This window comes from Octopus bimaculoides, chromosome 8 (assembly GCF_046866305.1).
Source record: "Octopus bimaculoides isolate indiv1 chromosome 8, ASM4686630v1, whole genome shotgun sequence".
Taxonomy (NCBI): Eukaryota; Metazoa; Mollusca; class Cephalopoda; order Octopoda; family Octopodidae; genus Octopus; species Octopus bimaculoides.
In genome coordinates, this window is record NC_142935.1 from 15,721,634 (window position 1) to 15,738,086 (window position 16,453).

General features: G+C 34.0%; 1 protein-coding gene across 2 annotated transcripts in view; it reads left to right on the plus strand.

Annotated features, from left to right (window-relative positions):
* Positions 1–16,453, plus strand: part of LOC106874982 (gamma-aminobutyric acid receptor alpha-like) — a 534,020-nt gene that overhangs the window by 293,434 nt on the left and 224,133 nt on the right. For both annotated transcript variants that reach the window (XM_089356122.1, XM_089356123.1), the window contains one exon: positions 15,854–15,972. In XM_089356122.1, the coding sequence (XP_089212248.1) occupies positions 15,854–15,972 (119 nt within the window). The remainder of the gene's footprint in view (positions 1–15,853; positions 15,973–16,453) is intronic.

A 16,453-nucleotide genomic window follows, 5' to 3' on the forward strand; every position in this document is an offset into this window, starting at 1 on the left:
AATACAGCTACTCAAGGTTTCCTGATCGAAGTAATATATATATGTATATATATATATATATATTCTCCCATATATATATATATATATATATATATATATATATATATATATATATATATATATATAAATTGTAAATCCAAAACAAAAAAATAACAACAAAATTATAAAGGATTCCGCGGTACACGTGTTTCAAGCTCTACATGTGTATAATATAATATAATATAATATAACATAATATAATATGTGTATAATCTACAATGTAAAGCTATCCTCAGCCGCAAAATTATCTCTCTCCCAGGAAATTATATCATCTCGACGTTGAAGTAAGAAGAAATGTGTGATGTAAGAGGTGAAGATCCTTTCGGTATTCTGTATAGTACTATATCTGGTATAATTCTCCACCCGGACATAATCTCTCCGGTCCTTCGAAAACCTTCCATACCTTGCGACGATTCAGTGTGTAGTGTTAAGTTGGTGGTTAAGAACAATACAATACCATAAAAAGACATACACAGATATTCATGTAAAAAAGTAAGAATAAACTTAAAATAAAAATAAAACTTAAAATAAAATTTTAAAAAAAAATAAAAATAAAAAATAAAGGGAGTCATATCGGTGGGGCGGGTAATCTAGGAAGTAATAGCATATATATATATATATGTATGTAAATAGACACCTTTAATTTTCAAAATCTTTTATTTAACACGCAAAGCGAACAACTGAAATGTAATCGATAGGTAGGACTACACACTTTAGTATTTAGTTGACATTCTCTTTGCAGTTTTTAATTCAGAAACTCTTTTTGGCATTGAACTGATGAGCTTTGTGATTGTCTCTTGTGGAATTTCTGCCCACTTTTCACGCAACAATCGAAACAATTCATCTTTAGATTTAGGTTTCTGTCGAGTTTTTCGTATAGCTCTATCTAGTATGCTCCAAAGATTTTTAATTGGGTTCATGCCAGGAGATTGGCTCGGCCAAGGCAGCTTTTTGATCCCATTTACAGTCAGCCATTGTTGATTTCTTTTCGTTGTGTGGCTTGGAGCCCCATCTTCCATGAATAAAAACTCATTTTTCGTTATGTTATCGTGTGAATACATTGGAAGTAGTCCTTGCTGAATTATTTCGATGTATTTTTCAGAGTTTATGGTTCCAACACATAAACTCAGGAACGACCATTGCTGGTGACAGCTCCCCACGCCATTACAGACATACTCCCATGTTTCACAGTTGGTTAGAGTTGTTTCAAAGCCTGATTGGAAAGCCTCCAGACCCAAACACGTCCACAAATAATGCAAATCTGGATTCGTCTGAGAAAATCATTCTATCCCAAAATGAACTGGATTTTTCTGACATTTCCTTAGACAATTTCTTTCGTTTCATGATATTGATTGGTTGGAGAGGTTTTCTTCTAGCTGCTCGTCCATAATACCCAAGCTTATGCAGATATGTAACACACGTTCTGGGACAAACATCTGGCTGTTTTGCAATGTCACAAGCCTTCGAACGGGGGTTCATTTTCCACAATTCTCTTCAAACAGCAAAGCTTCCTTTCCGAGGGCCAGGTCAGCCGGTACGAGAATCTATTGATTCTTTACCTTGGCTTTTGAATTGCACAATAATTCTATTAAGAGTAGCAAGAGGATTTTGAAGATTTTCGGCAATTTTTCGCTGGCTAAGACCAGCCTCAGATTGCCCAACAATACGATTTCTTTGAAAATCTGACAGTTCTGCTGAATTTTTTGTGTGTGGCACGGTTACTCTTCGCAAATGTTTGATATAATGGCACCTGGAATGAAAAAGAATAATTACATTGTAAATTCTACACTGCTCAAAACATATTAAGACGCTTAGATCAGAAATTTTGAAAATTAAAGGTGTCTATTTACTTCCTGGTGTCTATTTATTTATATATGGTAGAAGCGTTAGCACACCGGGCGAAATGCTTAGCGGTATTTCGTCTGCCGTTATGTTCTGAGCTCAAATTCCACCGAGGTCGACTTTGCCTTTCATCCTTTCGGGGTCGATTAAATAAGTACCAGCTACGCACTGAGGTAGATGTAATCGACTTAATCCTTTTGTCTGTCCTTGTTTGTCCCCTCTATGTTTAGCCCCCTGTGGCCAATATATATATATATATACATATATATATATATATATATATATATATATATATATATATATATATATTAAATTCAAATTACGACAAACGTAAATAAACAAACGAAGTTTGCTTTTAGAAGCGTTGAGATGTCTTTAGAAAGTTAAATGATTTTTTAAAATTCTCAATCGCAGAATAATGCTAATAATATAGCCTGAACAGGATAAACTACCCCTATTTTGCAGAGAAAAGTGTAGGTGGCTAGCTGTGCATTCATATATATATGAATGTACGTATTCTCACATACAAAGAATCACAAGCATATGCATACATGCATGTGTGTGTGAACAAATGCATACATTTATACATACATGTATAGATAGATAGATAGATAGAGAGATAGATAGATAAATAGATAGATGCATGCATACATACATACATACATACATACATACATACATACATACATACATACATACATATGTATACCAGTGATCTACTGCTCTCATTCCCTCAATTTAGTCATCGTCTTTCCTCCCCTACAGAATTGACGACGCAACCAAACCAAAACATATCATTATTTTATATTTACTTGTGTGGATGTCAGCATATTTATTCGAACATTTTTAACAACAACGTCAAAATCATCCAGTCAGCGGGTAGAAGCTGCTTCTAGCATTCGTAATTTTTTGCTTCACTGTTTTCCTTCTATTTATTTGTCTCTTTTGCGATCTTTTTCTACTTCATCATTATTTTTGTTAAAAATTTACCAATCTTATTAGCAACCTGCTAAACTTGGCTAAGCTAATGCAGAGCCGTCAATCTATATCGGATTACAACAATAGTTAGATTTTCTTCTTTGTTTTCCCATGTCGCTTCTGCACAGCTATGTTACTCAGCCAGGCTGTAAGGAAAATCTGTGTTTCAAAGAAAATAAGTAAACAAATAAGAGCATGCACATCTCCATAGGCAGGGTTTTGATATAATACAAATAGAATACAGATTTGCACACACATACACGCACATATCATTATTAAGGCAACGGTTATATTAAATTATTCTTTCCAGATTCAAAATAAACATAAAAATTCTTAGCATTTTTTTTACATATAAAAACGGCAAAACAAAACTGACTTAATATAGAAAGTTGGTTGTAATGCCTATCATTTTCTGAAGGAGACACGTCTCTAACACACACACACACAGATATATATATATATATATATATATATATATATATATATATATATATATATATATATATATATATATATATATATATATATATATATATATATATATATATATGTATATATGTATATATATATATATATATATATATATATATATATATATATATATATATATATATATAAACATATGTATGTATATGTATAGGTGCAGCTGTGGTTGTGTGGTAAGAACCTTGATTCCCAACCATATGGGTCTGGGTTCACTCCTCGGGCGAGTGTTTTCTATTTTACCCTCGGCCCGACCAAAGCTTTATGAGACGATTTGGTAGACGGAAACTGAAAGGAGCCGTCATGTGTGTTTGTGTGTGTGTCTGTGTGTGTGTGTGTCTTTGTGCGTGTGTCTTTGTGTCTGTGTTTGTCCCCACCATCACCACAGGTGTTGGTGTGTTTGTGTCCACGTGATCTATCGGTTCGGCATGAGAAACCAATATAATAAGTAGTAGGCTTTAAAAAATAAGTTCGGAGTCGATTTGTTCGATTAAAGCCCTTCAAGGTGGTGCTCCAGCATGGCTGCAGTCAAATGACTGAAACACGTAAAAGAATTTTTAAAAATATACATATATATGTATAAATATTACATTGAAATATACGTGAATCGTAACAAGTGGCCATATGTTTCGCTTTTCAAACGAAAGAAATATTTTTTTCATGAAACGATGGAACACATGCATTTTCTAAAAATAAAAGATAAAACGAAATTAAATCAAAATTTATCTTCGCTTCTTCCTTTTCTTCTTCACTTTCTTGTTAAATTTTAGTTACTTTCCTTCTTCTTTTCTTGCTTTTCCAATCTCATTCACCTTTATTTTCTTCTCTTCTTCTCCTCCTCTCTCAGAATGTTGACCTGCTGTGCCAATAACCTATATTCTAGCCATGGTTCATTATATTTGCTTTATATATTGACTCCTGCTTAAGGTTTATAGCTATGTAGATTTTCTTACTCTTTTGTCGTAATCAATTTAAAGAACTGCATTATAAATTCATTTTACTGCACACTATATAATATGCCGTTCGATTTTATGTATTTTTCTTTACAACTAAGATTGTTTTCTCTGGTCTGTTAAACCCCCTGCCTAGAATTAATTCCTCTCACCTAATTCACTAAATTACTTCTCACTCCAATTCCATTTATAAATAGTTTCCTTGACAACAAAATTTTCTCTCCTTTATTGTTTGTCTCAGTATTAATCTCTAAATATTTTTTTTCTTTGTCATTTCCTTCTTACTGTTCTGCGCACCAAATTCTTTCATGAATTTCTGTACAAAAAACAGATTATTGAATATCATTTTTTTTTTTTTTTTGGCATCTTACTTAAATTTCAAATAATTTAACTTGTATATTTAGAAAAAATATATATACTAATACTTACCATTATATTCTTTGCAATAATTTTTTATTAATTAAACTAATACTTAATTCGTTTGCACAGCTTATATAAACCGAAACATTTGGACATCTGTAAGGAATCACAATTGTTTTAATGTAATATTTAATAATATACATGCTTGCGCGCATATGTGTATGTATGTAATGTATATACATAGGAAGAATGGCCAACATACTGGGAAACATGATAGGATAATCTTTTTAATTTTCTGTGTTGGATAAGAATAAAAAGATATACTTGCATTTCTTTACTTTCGTCAATACAGGCGTGTAACGGATATTTATCTTCTGAAGAGCGGCCGACAAGCCATGAAACGTCAGGATCAAGATATTTTCCTTTATTTTCCTATGTGCAACGACAAAAACGTGAATTGTTTCAACTTTTTACTCACAAAATGTACGCAAGCCAGATTATGTGTATGTTTGTGTGTGTGTATGTGTATTGCATAATATTTTGTGGCAACGTATGTCTGGATAAATGGTAAATAACTTTGCATGCTCAAGTGTGATAAGCATATATTTAACTTCGTTGTGTGAATAGCGTCACGTGTCTTCACTGACTATTTTACCCAGTGAGTATAAATGTATATTTATCAACAAGTATGCAAGTAAACTTTTATAGAATGTGAATATATATATGTGGGGGGGGGGGGGGTAAGTATTATATGTATATATGTGTATGTGTGTGTTTGTGTGTATGTGACTGTTTATGCGTTCGTATCTATATCGGTCTGTGCCAGTGTGTTTATACACTTTGATATGTGCATATACATAAGCATATATATTCATAAATACATACGTGGGTGCATTATATATGAATGTATATATCTGTGTATATATATATATATGTGTGTGTGTGTGTGTGTGTGTGTGTACATACGTGTGTGTGTATGTGAGCATGCATATTCAAAGTTGCAATATTTTTATCACGGTCTACTGTATCAGGGTTGGTCTGGAGTTTAGAAAACAACAGTAACGACACAAAATTCTTGTAATTACGTCGTTGCAAATTAAAGAAGAAGAAGAAGAAGAAGAAGAAGAAGAAGAAGAAGAAGAAGAAGAAGAAGAAGAAGAAGAAGAAGAAGAAGAAGAAGAAGAAGAAGAAGAAGAAGAAGAAGAAGAAGAAGAAGCTATACCTGGATCCTCAACACTACACACTATCCAAAAAATTGCCCTGCTAGGAACAGCCCACATCCTATGTAAGACACAATCAGTTCAATAATATAACCTAAACAAAATAACCCACAAACACAAGACACACTCTATAAAGTAATTATCCAGTAAAATGAACTTCCACCAGCAATCCAGATAACTCAACGCACAATAGAAGCAGCAATACAACAAATGACTACACCACACCTCAAGAGAAAAAAACTACCGGGAAATATTTGAACACTACCAACAACAAAAAAGAACACAATTCTGCACAAAACCCCAGTAACACGAGGTGTAGCAGCTGATGCCATAGAAATTTGCCTGAAACTACCAAATGTTGTACAATTATAATAATAATTATAATCGTCTCGATTATTATCAACAGAAATACAAATGCTACATTTATCAAGAAACGTGCCTATACGGGCCAACGAGAAACTTGTACAAAGTCCTCAGCCTATAACAGACAAATCTTGCTCAAATTTCACCCTAACATTTTCATAAGAAAGGAAACGCTTTGTATAGTGTAGAGCTTGATGGGCAATGCCCGGATGTGATGTTTGTAGCATCTAAGCCTTTTATCTTACGAACATGCAATCTGGTATGGCCTGCGTTAAACGACAATAATATTTGACAACACATCAGTAGCACTTTACCCTCGTTTCTCATAAATCCTAAGATTTGTTATCGGATGAATATGCCTCTGAGCGATGATACATCTAATCCAATACACAGTTATACGACAAAGATTAAGATTATCAAACTGAACTAAATAATACTTAAGCCTTAAACAGCTTATGGATTTACACACGCTGTAAGTTATCCTTACACTGACAAGTTATAACATACATATTCGAAATCTATTCTCACTCTCATAGCGTTTTATTCCCCAACGCCATTTTTATTCAAATACATACCCTTCTACTGATCTCTATTAATCTTTTGTCTCTTCTACTGCTACTGCAAATATCTTTTCCATCTCACTTTCACATAAACCCATTTGTATCACCAATATTTTATCACCAATATTTTATCTTCTCTCACCGATTAATGTACTTTTCGTAAATTCCTTGTACCCCAAATGCCGACGTTCGAAATTTCTCTCCGGGACAATGTTAATCTTTATGTATTAAAACTCAGCCACAGGGAGTTTGATTGGCAGAGTATGAGAGGTTTTGGCACTACATATCTGGTGTCGCTGATTGGACATTGATTATTTAAGGTTTCAACACCCCTCTCACTCACTCAGCTCTCTCTCTTTCTCTCTTTTTCTCTATTTATGTGAGCGTATTTCTCTTTATATGCATGAGGAAGGGGGAAGTGTTTATGTCAATCGTGTTCATTTAATAAATTGTACCTTCTCTCTCTCTCTCTCTCTCTCTCTCTCTCTCTCACACACACACACACACACACACACACACACACTTCACTTTCTTTCTCTCTGTATTTACTCTTTTACTCTTTTATTTGTTTCAGTCATTTGACTGCGGCCATGCTGGAGCACCGCCTTTAGTCGAGCAAATCGACCCCGGGACTTATTCTTTGTAAGCCTAGTACTTATTCTATCGGTCTCTTTTGCCGAACCGCTAAGTGACGGAGACATAAACACACTAGCATCGGTTGTCAAGCAATGCTAGGGGGAAAAACACACACACATATACATATACAAATATATACATATACAAATATATACATATATACGAGGGCTTCTTTCAGTTTCCGTCTACCAAATCCACTCACAAGGCTTTGGTCGGCCCGAGGCTATAGTAGAAGACACTTGCCCAAGGTGCCACGCAGTGGAACTGAACCCGGAACCATGTCGTTGATAAGCAAGCTACTTACCACACAGCCACTATTTCCCGCACGCACGTGCGAGAGTGTTTGCCGTCAGTACCAGAAATTACTGTCACCAAAACAGTTTCTGCATCCAGTCCGCTGTGCTAATTTGCTAGCGCCCAAACAGCCACGCCCAATGGCCTCTTCCACAATTGCAAGGATGGTTAAAGTGTTGCAATATTTGTTCCGACTCCCTGTACTCTTAGCTCAAATCACACCATACTCAGTTTTGCCTTTCCCCTTTTCGAAATCGATAAATATCAGACCAGTGCTAGTACAACTCATTCCTTCTACAATTGTCAAAAATTGGCTGTTTCACTTGGCCATCAGCATAAGACCTAAAAAAGTACTTGTGCATGGTATATACTACCAAATCATCTTCGATTGCGAGCGATGTCTGTCGTCTCTTCACCTTAACTAAATGTCACGATCACCTAATCAAAACGTCTTGAAAAAATCAATGAAAAAGTTGCGCTTCTTCCAGTTAAAATGTGTAAAAGAGAGAGTTTATAACTATAATTAAATTTCAACAAGCAATAAAGACAATGCAACTGGTGTCCCGCATAATGTATAGGGGTAAAAAGCTCTCTGATTCCAGATAAACACTTTCTTAGTTAAATGTTCTGGTGTAACAGTGTCCCTCTCTATTTCACACTCGCCATTCATAAAAATCTACTTCATCTGGGTTTCTGTCTTCAAACTCGAACTTAAAAATCTTTATGACTTTTGTTATTTCCAATCGCCTTCTCCAATGTCACTTTCACTTTCGTTTCCTTCAATCACTTTCTCCAATATCGCTTAATTTTCACTTACCATCAAAATCAGAAGCGCTATTTGGTTAGTCTTATGATTTAATACATAGTTTTATGAACCTCATCTCTACAGCAACACATTGGTATAGTTCAACAGATCCGAATCTAGTATCGTTCTTTAACTATCATCTTTTATCGCTTACTTGCATCAGTCACTAGATGCGGCCATGCTGGGGCATTGCTTTGAAAGGTTTCGTTGAACAAATCTCCACCAGTACTTATTTTTAGGTCTAGTACTTTCTCTATTAGTCGAAATTTAATTCGCCTTACTAGCTCAAATAAGTACTTTTCAAAAGGCTCCATTTCTATAATGGTGGTACATTTTTTTTTTCTGGACTTAACAGCAAGATTCAACAATATGACTTGCATATTTATTCTTGCCACATTCAGGTAAATTCGAACGTGAATATGCTTATCGCTGTTAATGAATTGAGTGTATTATGAACACATGTTAGTTGTAAAGGAGTTGCTCTCTTCTGTTACGAAGCACAACAGCGTTTAGCATACTCAAACTCGAATCTGCCGGAACGTATTAAGAATAGATATTCGTGTCATTATATATATATATATATGAACACGCACACACGCACACACATGCACACACACACTCATATATACGTGAGCATCTGTATATGTGTATATGTTTGTATGTATGTATGTACGTGTGTGTCTGTTGGCCACCTAAGATATGACAGTACTGGTGTCTACGCATTTCATCGATGAGTTCTAAAAGGAAGAATTATATCCAGAATAATCTTATCACCGTTCTAGGATCAGAATTCTTACCTCCACTGCATCATTGTTTTAATTAAGTCTTATTAATTAAAATTTAGGAGTTATCCACCCACACCTCTGTTGTCTTCTTTGATCAAAAGTAACAATTAACCTACGTTGCTTTTATTTATTCTCAACACAATGGATGTAATATGAATTTATTCACATATTTTGGTTCACTACATTGAGTACAGGCGTGCCTCAACTTACGTTGTTTCGAGTTACGAAAAATAAACCTATACTTCAGTCGAATTATCCGATTTACGTCAGTCTCAACGAACACATTTAAAAGCAAAAGAATTTTTAAAAACACCTAAAAACCAATTATGTGGTGGAAAATTAAATAAAATTCTTGTGAAAATGGCTACAAGCCTTTTATTTAAACAGATGTAAGCTAATACATTTTTTTAATGATTTTTCGTGTTACGACGTTTTTCTATTAGATCGCCTGTCTTGGAACCAATTGAGTTGAGGTATGCCTGTATATTAGTAGCTATATTGCTATCTATTTTGCAGCCAGATGTAATTTTTTCAAACAGTTTCAAACGTAAATTCATACAATCACACACGCAAAGAGGTATACTATAGGCTTCTGTACAGTTTCCGTCTCCCAACTTCACCCATAAAGTATTAGCTGGCCTAGAGCTACAACAGAGCAAACTTCTAAACCACGTCGTCTTAACTACATTTATCACACACACACACACACACACACACACACACACACACATAGATATGTGTGTGCGTTTGTTTGTATATGCGTCTGTGTAGTACACAAACGTACACACGCACACTTCTGCGCGCACATATATATCTACTTATATACACATATAAGGAAGAGAGAGAAGAATAAAGAGGGAGGGAGAGAGAGAGAAAGAGGCTGAGATAGTGGGAGAGTAAAAGCAGCGTAGGAAGGAGGTAAAGATACATAGAAAGACATAATTATTATGATAATATTATATAGAGTTCTTCAGTGGTGTGATCATAACAGCTGTATCTCAACGAAATCTCAATGCCTTAAACCGTGCTTCGACACTACCGCTCATGAGATATAATGCACAATGAAAAAGCTTTATATTTATGTTTACACGATTCACAAGTTGGTAACATTAATTCTACTAACACACGGCAAGTATGTTAGTAGAATTGACACAAAGTCTTTCTCGTATGAGCGGTTAAATGGGATTGGTTAACGTCCCAAGGGTTGAACGAAGACGTCGATGATAACGAATGGGAATGAGAGACAAAAATAACAACGACAACGATAATGATGATTTTAATAACAACAACAACAACAATAATCGGAACGGCAAAGAAGATGGAAGAATGGCCTTGGGACCAAAGTAACTTTTATTACTGTTTCGATCTCACCATGAATCTTCGCTCTAGTATATACGTATGTACGTATATATGTATGCATGAATGTGTGTGTGTGTGTGTATGTATGCATGTATGAGCGTATATATATATATATATATATAAATATATATAATATATATATATATATATATATATATATATATATATATATATATATATTATATGTATTTATATATATGTATATAAGTATACATATGTATATATTTATATATGTATATATGTATATTTATATATGTATATATGTATATGTATATATGTATATATATATATATATATACATATATATATATATATATATATATATATATATATATATATATATATTATATGTATTTATATATATGTATATAAGTATACATATGTATATATTTATATATGTATATATGTATATTTATATATGTATATATGTATATGTATATATGTATATATATATATATATATACATATATATATATATATATATATATATATATATATATATATATATATATATATATATATATATATATATATATATATATATATATATGGATATGAAATGTGGGTTTGTATACTTGTATACATGCATGTATATGTATGCTTAACTAAACATCATATGGTCTTCTTTCAACGCCAAAACTATTTCCACCTGCATTTTTATGTTTTTGCTCCCCCCTCTTTCTCTCTCTACCTCTCCCTATATATATATATATATATATATATATATATATATATATATATATATATATATATATATATATATATATATATATATATGTATATATATATATATATACTTATACAGATGCATACACACGTACACATAAGTATGATATATCTATATACATACTTATATATGTTTGCATGTGTGTGCCTGTGTATCCATAAAGATGTGAAAGAATTTATTTCGCGTAATTACTGTTTTTTTCCCGTTTTTCCATTTTTTTACTTAGAGATTTCAAGCAGTTAATGGAAATTTTTTGGGCGAGGGAAAAAATATTGCATCTTTTGTATAGATTCCCATCAAATCGTATTAATATTCTGTCTAGCAAGAGAGGCTGCGTGAAGTTAGTCAATAGTTACATAGTAAAAGGAAAGAGAAAAAAATTCACACCATCATGAATGCAAGATTCCAGGTGTACATTTATCATATGGAACTAGCCTTATGGAACATATTGTGTGTTATTCCTACATTTAGTTTCTAAGTAGAAAAACCGTAATGTTCCAAAATTCTTTCAAGAGTAAATATTACTTGAGAGTATATTCCAAAAGAAAATTTTGAAATGAAGAATTAAAAATTAATTTAACTAATTTTAAAATTCCCATACTGAAGTATGAAGTTTAAAGAAAAATAGAAAATTTTAAAAATTAGAGTTACAATATGAAAACAAAGCTTATAGAAATTCTGCGTGATTAAATCTGAAATTCTTTAATTATTTTATTCTATTTTATATGTATTGTTATTAGGATTTTAATTTTAGATAAAATTAATTAAAGAAGGAGAAAGAATTTCTAAATTAAAAGTAGGTTTGCAAATTTAGTTATTCAGTTTTTCACTCATTTCAGTTAAGAAGGCTTTTCACGTACTGCTGAGGAATTTTGTCGCTTGAAGGGAGTACGAATAAACAGCCTATCTCGAAATAGAAAAGCTATAAGTAACAACTGGCACTCCGTCGGTTACAACGAGAATTCCATTTGATACGATCAACGGAATGGTCTGCTCATGAAATTAACGTGTAAGTGGCTGAGTATTCCACAGACACGCGTACCCTTAACGTAGTTCTCGGAAGAGATTTAGTGTGACACAGAACGTAAAAAAAACTGACACTTCGAATTACCGGTACAACTCATTTTCGCCAGCCGAGTGGGCTGGAATAACGTGATGTAAAGTGTCTTGCCCAAGGGCTAACCCACTTATTCTGAGTGAAGCCTTCGACTTGTTCTCTCCAAAGGGGTTTTTATTTAACCCAATATCTATACGTTATTACTTATGGCTTTTCTACTTCGCAATCCACAGTTTCAGAATTGAATTATTTCACATTATCTCTAAGTTTATAAATCCGTGTGACGTCAAAATAAATAAATGCTTCTAATACAAGTTCAAGAAATTTAGGAAGTGGGGTTAGTCGAAACAATTGATTCCAATAATTGACTGGTACTTTATTTCATCGAACTCGAAAGAATGAAAGAATAAAAGACAAAGTTGCCATCCCACTCAGCGGAATTTGAGCGCAGAATAAACAAACTTCGTTTGTTTATTTACGTTTGTCGTAATTTGAATTTAACATATGAGAGCGTCTCATAAAGCGAGATTTCTATACATCTTAAATTTGCAGAGGAATTTATAGTGGGGTAGTTTAGCTTAATCGGTCAAAGCATCGTGACGCGTAATCACGGGGAGGTGAGTTCGAGTCCACAGCTAGCCACGTAAACGTCTTTCTGCAAAATAGGGGTAGCTTATCCTGTTCAGGCTATATTATTAGCATTATTCTGCGATTAAATACATAAATATTTTTAAAAGCAAAAAGCTGTCCCATCAACTGAAAAAAAATGCGTAACAATTAGGCAGCTCGAGTGAGAGCAGCCCACAAAACATCCCCGCCAACCCAAAACTGCGTACGCCTTACATTGCTCTATGGACAAATTGTTCTCCTACATATCGGCCAAGGCCTCCTTCCGTTTATCCATAGAAAGCACACAAAACTTGCCTTTCGCTCTCTCACTCTCTCTTTCTCTCTCTCTCTCTCTCTCTCTCTCTCTCTCTCTCACTCTATCAAGCAATCTTTCTCCTTTCTCACGCTTTGGCATCTTTCCCAAGACATGAAAAACTATCGCTTTGAACATATGACTGAACGCTTATTGATCTTATCTATATCTAAAATTTCCTTTTTGGACATGAAATTTGCAAAATACAATTTATTGTTGTTATCCTTGTTGTTAGTGTTGTTATTCACGTCGTCAAAATTGCTCCCATTCGTATTAAAATTCACTAAAATAATATTTTTTATTTAAAAAATTCTGCACTCTATTTTACGATTGTTCATTTTATTTTTACGTTCTTTTTCATTTGGCGCCGCCAAAGCTTTCGTTTGAGAAAGCTCCCCGATGTTTCGTGTTGAATGTCAACTTAACACATCCAGAAATGATAGTGTTGCGAAACACGTCTTATCGAGATAAAATCCAATTTCTGCACAAGGCCAGCAATGTTAGGGAGGAGTAATTATCGATTACATCGACCCAATACTTAACTGGTACTTATTTTAACGACTGATAAAAGGCTAAGTCGACCTTGCTGGAATTTGAACTCAGAACGTAAATATGGACGAAATGCCGCTAAGCATTTTGTCCGGTGTTCTAATAATCCTGCCAACTCACCACTTTAATAATCTACAATAGACACAAGAACTGGAATTTGGGAGGAGGGGCAAAGTCGATTAAAGCGACCATCGACTCCGAAAGGATGAAATGTTAAGTCGATGCCGGTGGAATTTGAACTCAGGACATACAAACAGACGAAATGCCGCCAAACATTTTGCCCGGCGTGCTAACCATTCTGCCACTCACAAAAATATCGGTGATAATAACTGGGTGGGATCTGTTGTATATTGGAAAGCGTAAAAACGTTCAGAACAAATTAGGTGTATATTTTCCTATCAAGAGGTGAATTACTAGCGCTGTTATTCTGCCGGTTCGAGTGTATTTCACTCAATACTCAACGTATGTTATTCTTCTTAAAAATAATGAATATATTATTTCCTTTCTCTTGATTAAAAAAAAAATAATTAATCAAGAAGCTCACCGATCAACCATTTGATGGCATTATCGATAAATTCATCCATGTCCATATAAACGGTTATTATGCGATAGTGATAAGGTTACAATTACACAAACTCACGTATATTACTGGAAATTATTTTATATTCACTTGTGAGAAGTTTCTAAATAAATAAGTGAAAACCATTTGAGTTCAGAGTATATCTATGATCTCCGTTAACAGAGATAAATCGTTTTGACCTGATAAAGCCATCTTGTATCACATTCCATTATACGTTGATCATGCCATAACATCAGCTTGTAATATTAAGATATCACACCTCGTCATGATAAATAACTTTCGACTCTTAAGTATGGTCTACCTTGGAGATAGATCCCTCTCTTAGCTATCAGAATTAAAGAAAAACGACAAAAGTAACAAAGAAAAACAGGCAGAAAAAATGTTGAGAATTTTCCTCACGGATAACCATTGCGCTCAGCGGAAGAGCTAATCTTTAGACAAGTCACAGAACCTCATCCGGAAAAGTTAAGCTTGTGTAGAATATGTAAAAGACGACAAGCTATGACGTGAATGGCAGATTATTGAATAGAAAATCCCGTTATATGCATAGAAATTATTTTTAGACTGAGGACACAACTTATCATGTATGCATCAACAGTTTCCGTTACATAACTGTGTGTCATGTCATCTTGATCTCTTAATCGATAACCACAGAAGATTCAACGTTTTTGAAAGAATATACTTTGTTACTGTTTTTCAGTATTTTCTTTCAAGGTAAAAATTATCCGGCATGCATAAATGCGTGGCTCCAAAGTGATTCCGCATTCGATCCTACAGCACGGTTCCTTGAGCAAGTGTCCTCTTGTGATAGCCCCCGAATGACCAATATCTTGCGTGTAGAATTTAGTGAATGAAAACTATGCAGAAGCCTGCCTGTCATCGGGTCAGTTTGGTGCAGTGATTCGCACGGTTTATCTTAGAAATGAGGCTCTATTTCCGTTAGCAATCTTACAAATTTTGCCATTTTCTATTGATAAATTATATAAACTCTGTGTGTGTGTGTGTGTGTGTGTGTGTGTGTGTGTGTGTGTGTGTGTGCATGTTCATGTCCGCCCGCGCATTTATGTTTACTTATGTAAAATGGTATTGCGTCCTTTTGCACTTAAGCATTTGAAAAAGTGTTCGTTAAAATATATATAAGATTGAAAGAATTAGATCGTTATGATCGACGAGAAACACTTGAAAGTAGTGATCCAGCATGACCTCAGTCCCATAAAGCAAAGTAAAACAAAAGACTAAAATGCGATTCGATTCCTGCCTTCAAAGAAAATGAACAGCAAACTAGTAACAACTAATTGTAAAACATTTCAAATTTCAGTATTCTTTTTTTTTCTTTTTCAGCTTGTTCGTTTACGTTGAAGTTCAATGCCATAAACATGTACGGAGACAAAATAAAATGTCTCGAGTTTTAGACAAAATGTTGGAGGGTTATGACAAGCGTTTGCGGCCAGGATTCGGTGGTAAGCAATATCTTCCATTTTCATTCTGGTTTATCTCGTGTATGTGTGTGTCTGTGTTTCGAATGTGTATGAGGAGGAGGACTGAAGCATGTGAAGTTCGATTAAAACAATATAACACCTACTACAAGAGGTGCTCAGCAATGTCATATTTGTACAAAGCGTGTAAGTCCCAAGCAAGATTGAAAAGCCACGTCCATATTGTTCGTGTTTAAAAAAAAAAATCAAGTCGAATTCCAGCCATCATTTCGATTCTACATTACATCTTTTAGTAATTTTCATTAACACTGACTTACGATTGTTGTTGCTGTTGTTGCTACTGTTTTGTTGTTGTTATTATTGTTGATTACCTCCAAATTATTTCTGATCAATTTAACATATTATCAAAGGCATTCCAGCTGCTACGACCACCCCGTCTTTTTCTCCACCCATAGTACATCTAGAACCGCATTACCCAAATGTGCTTATTCTTTTCTTAAGACAC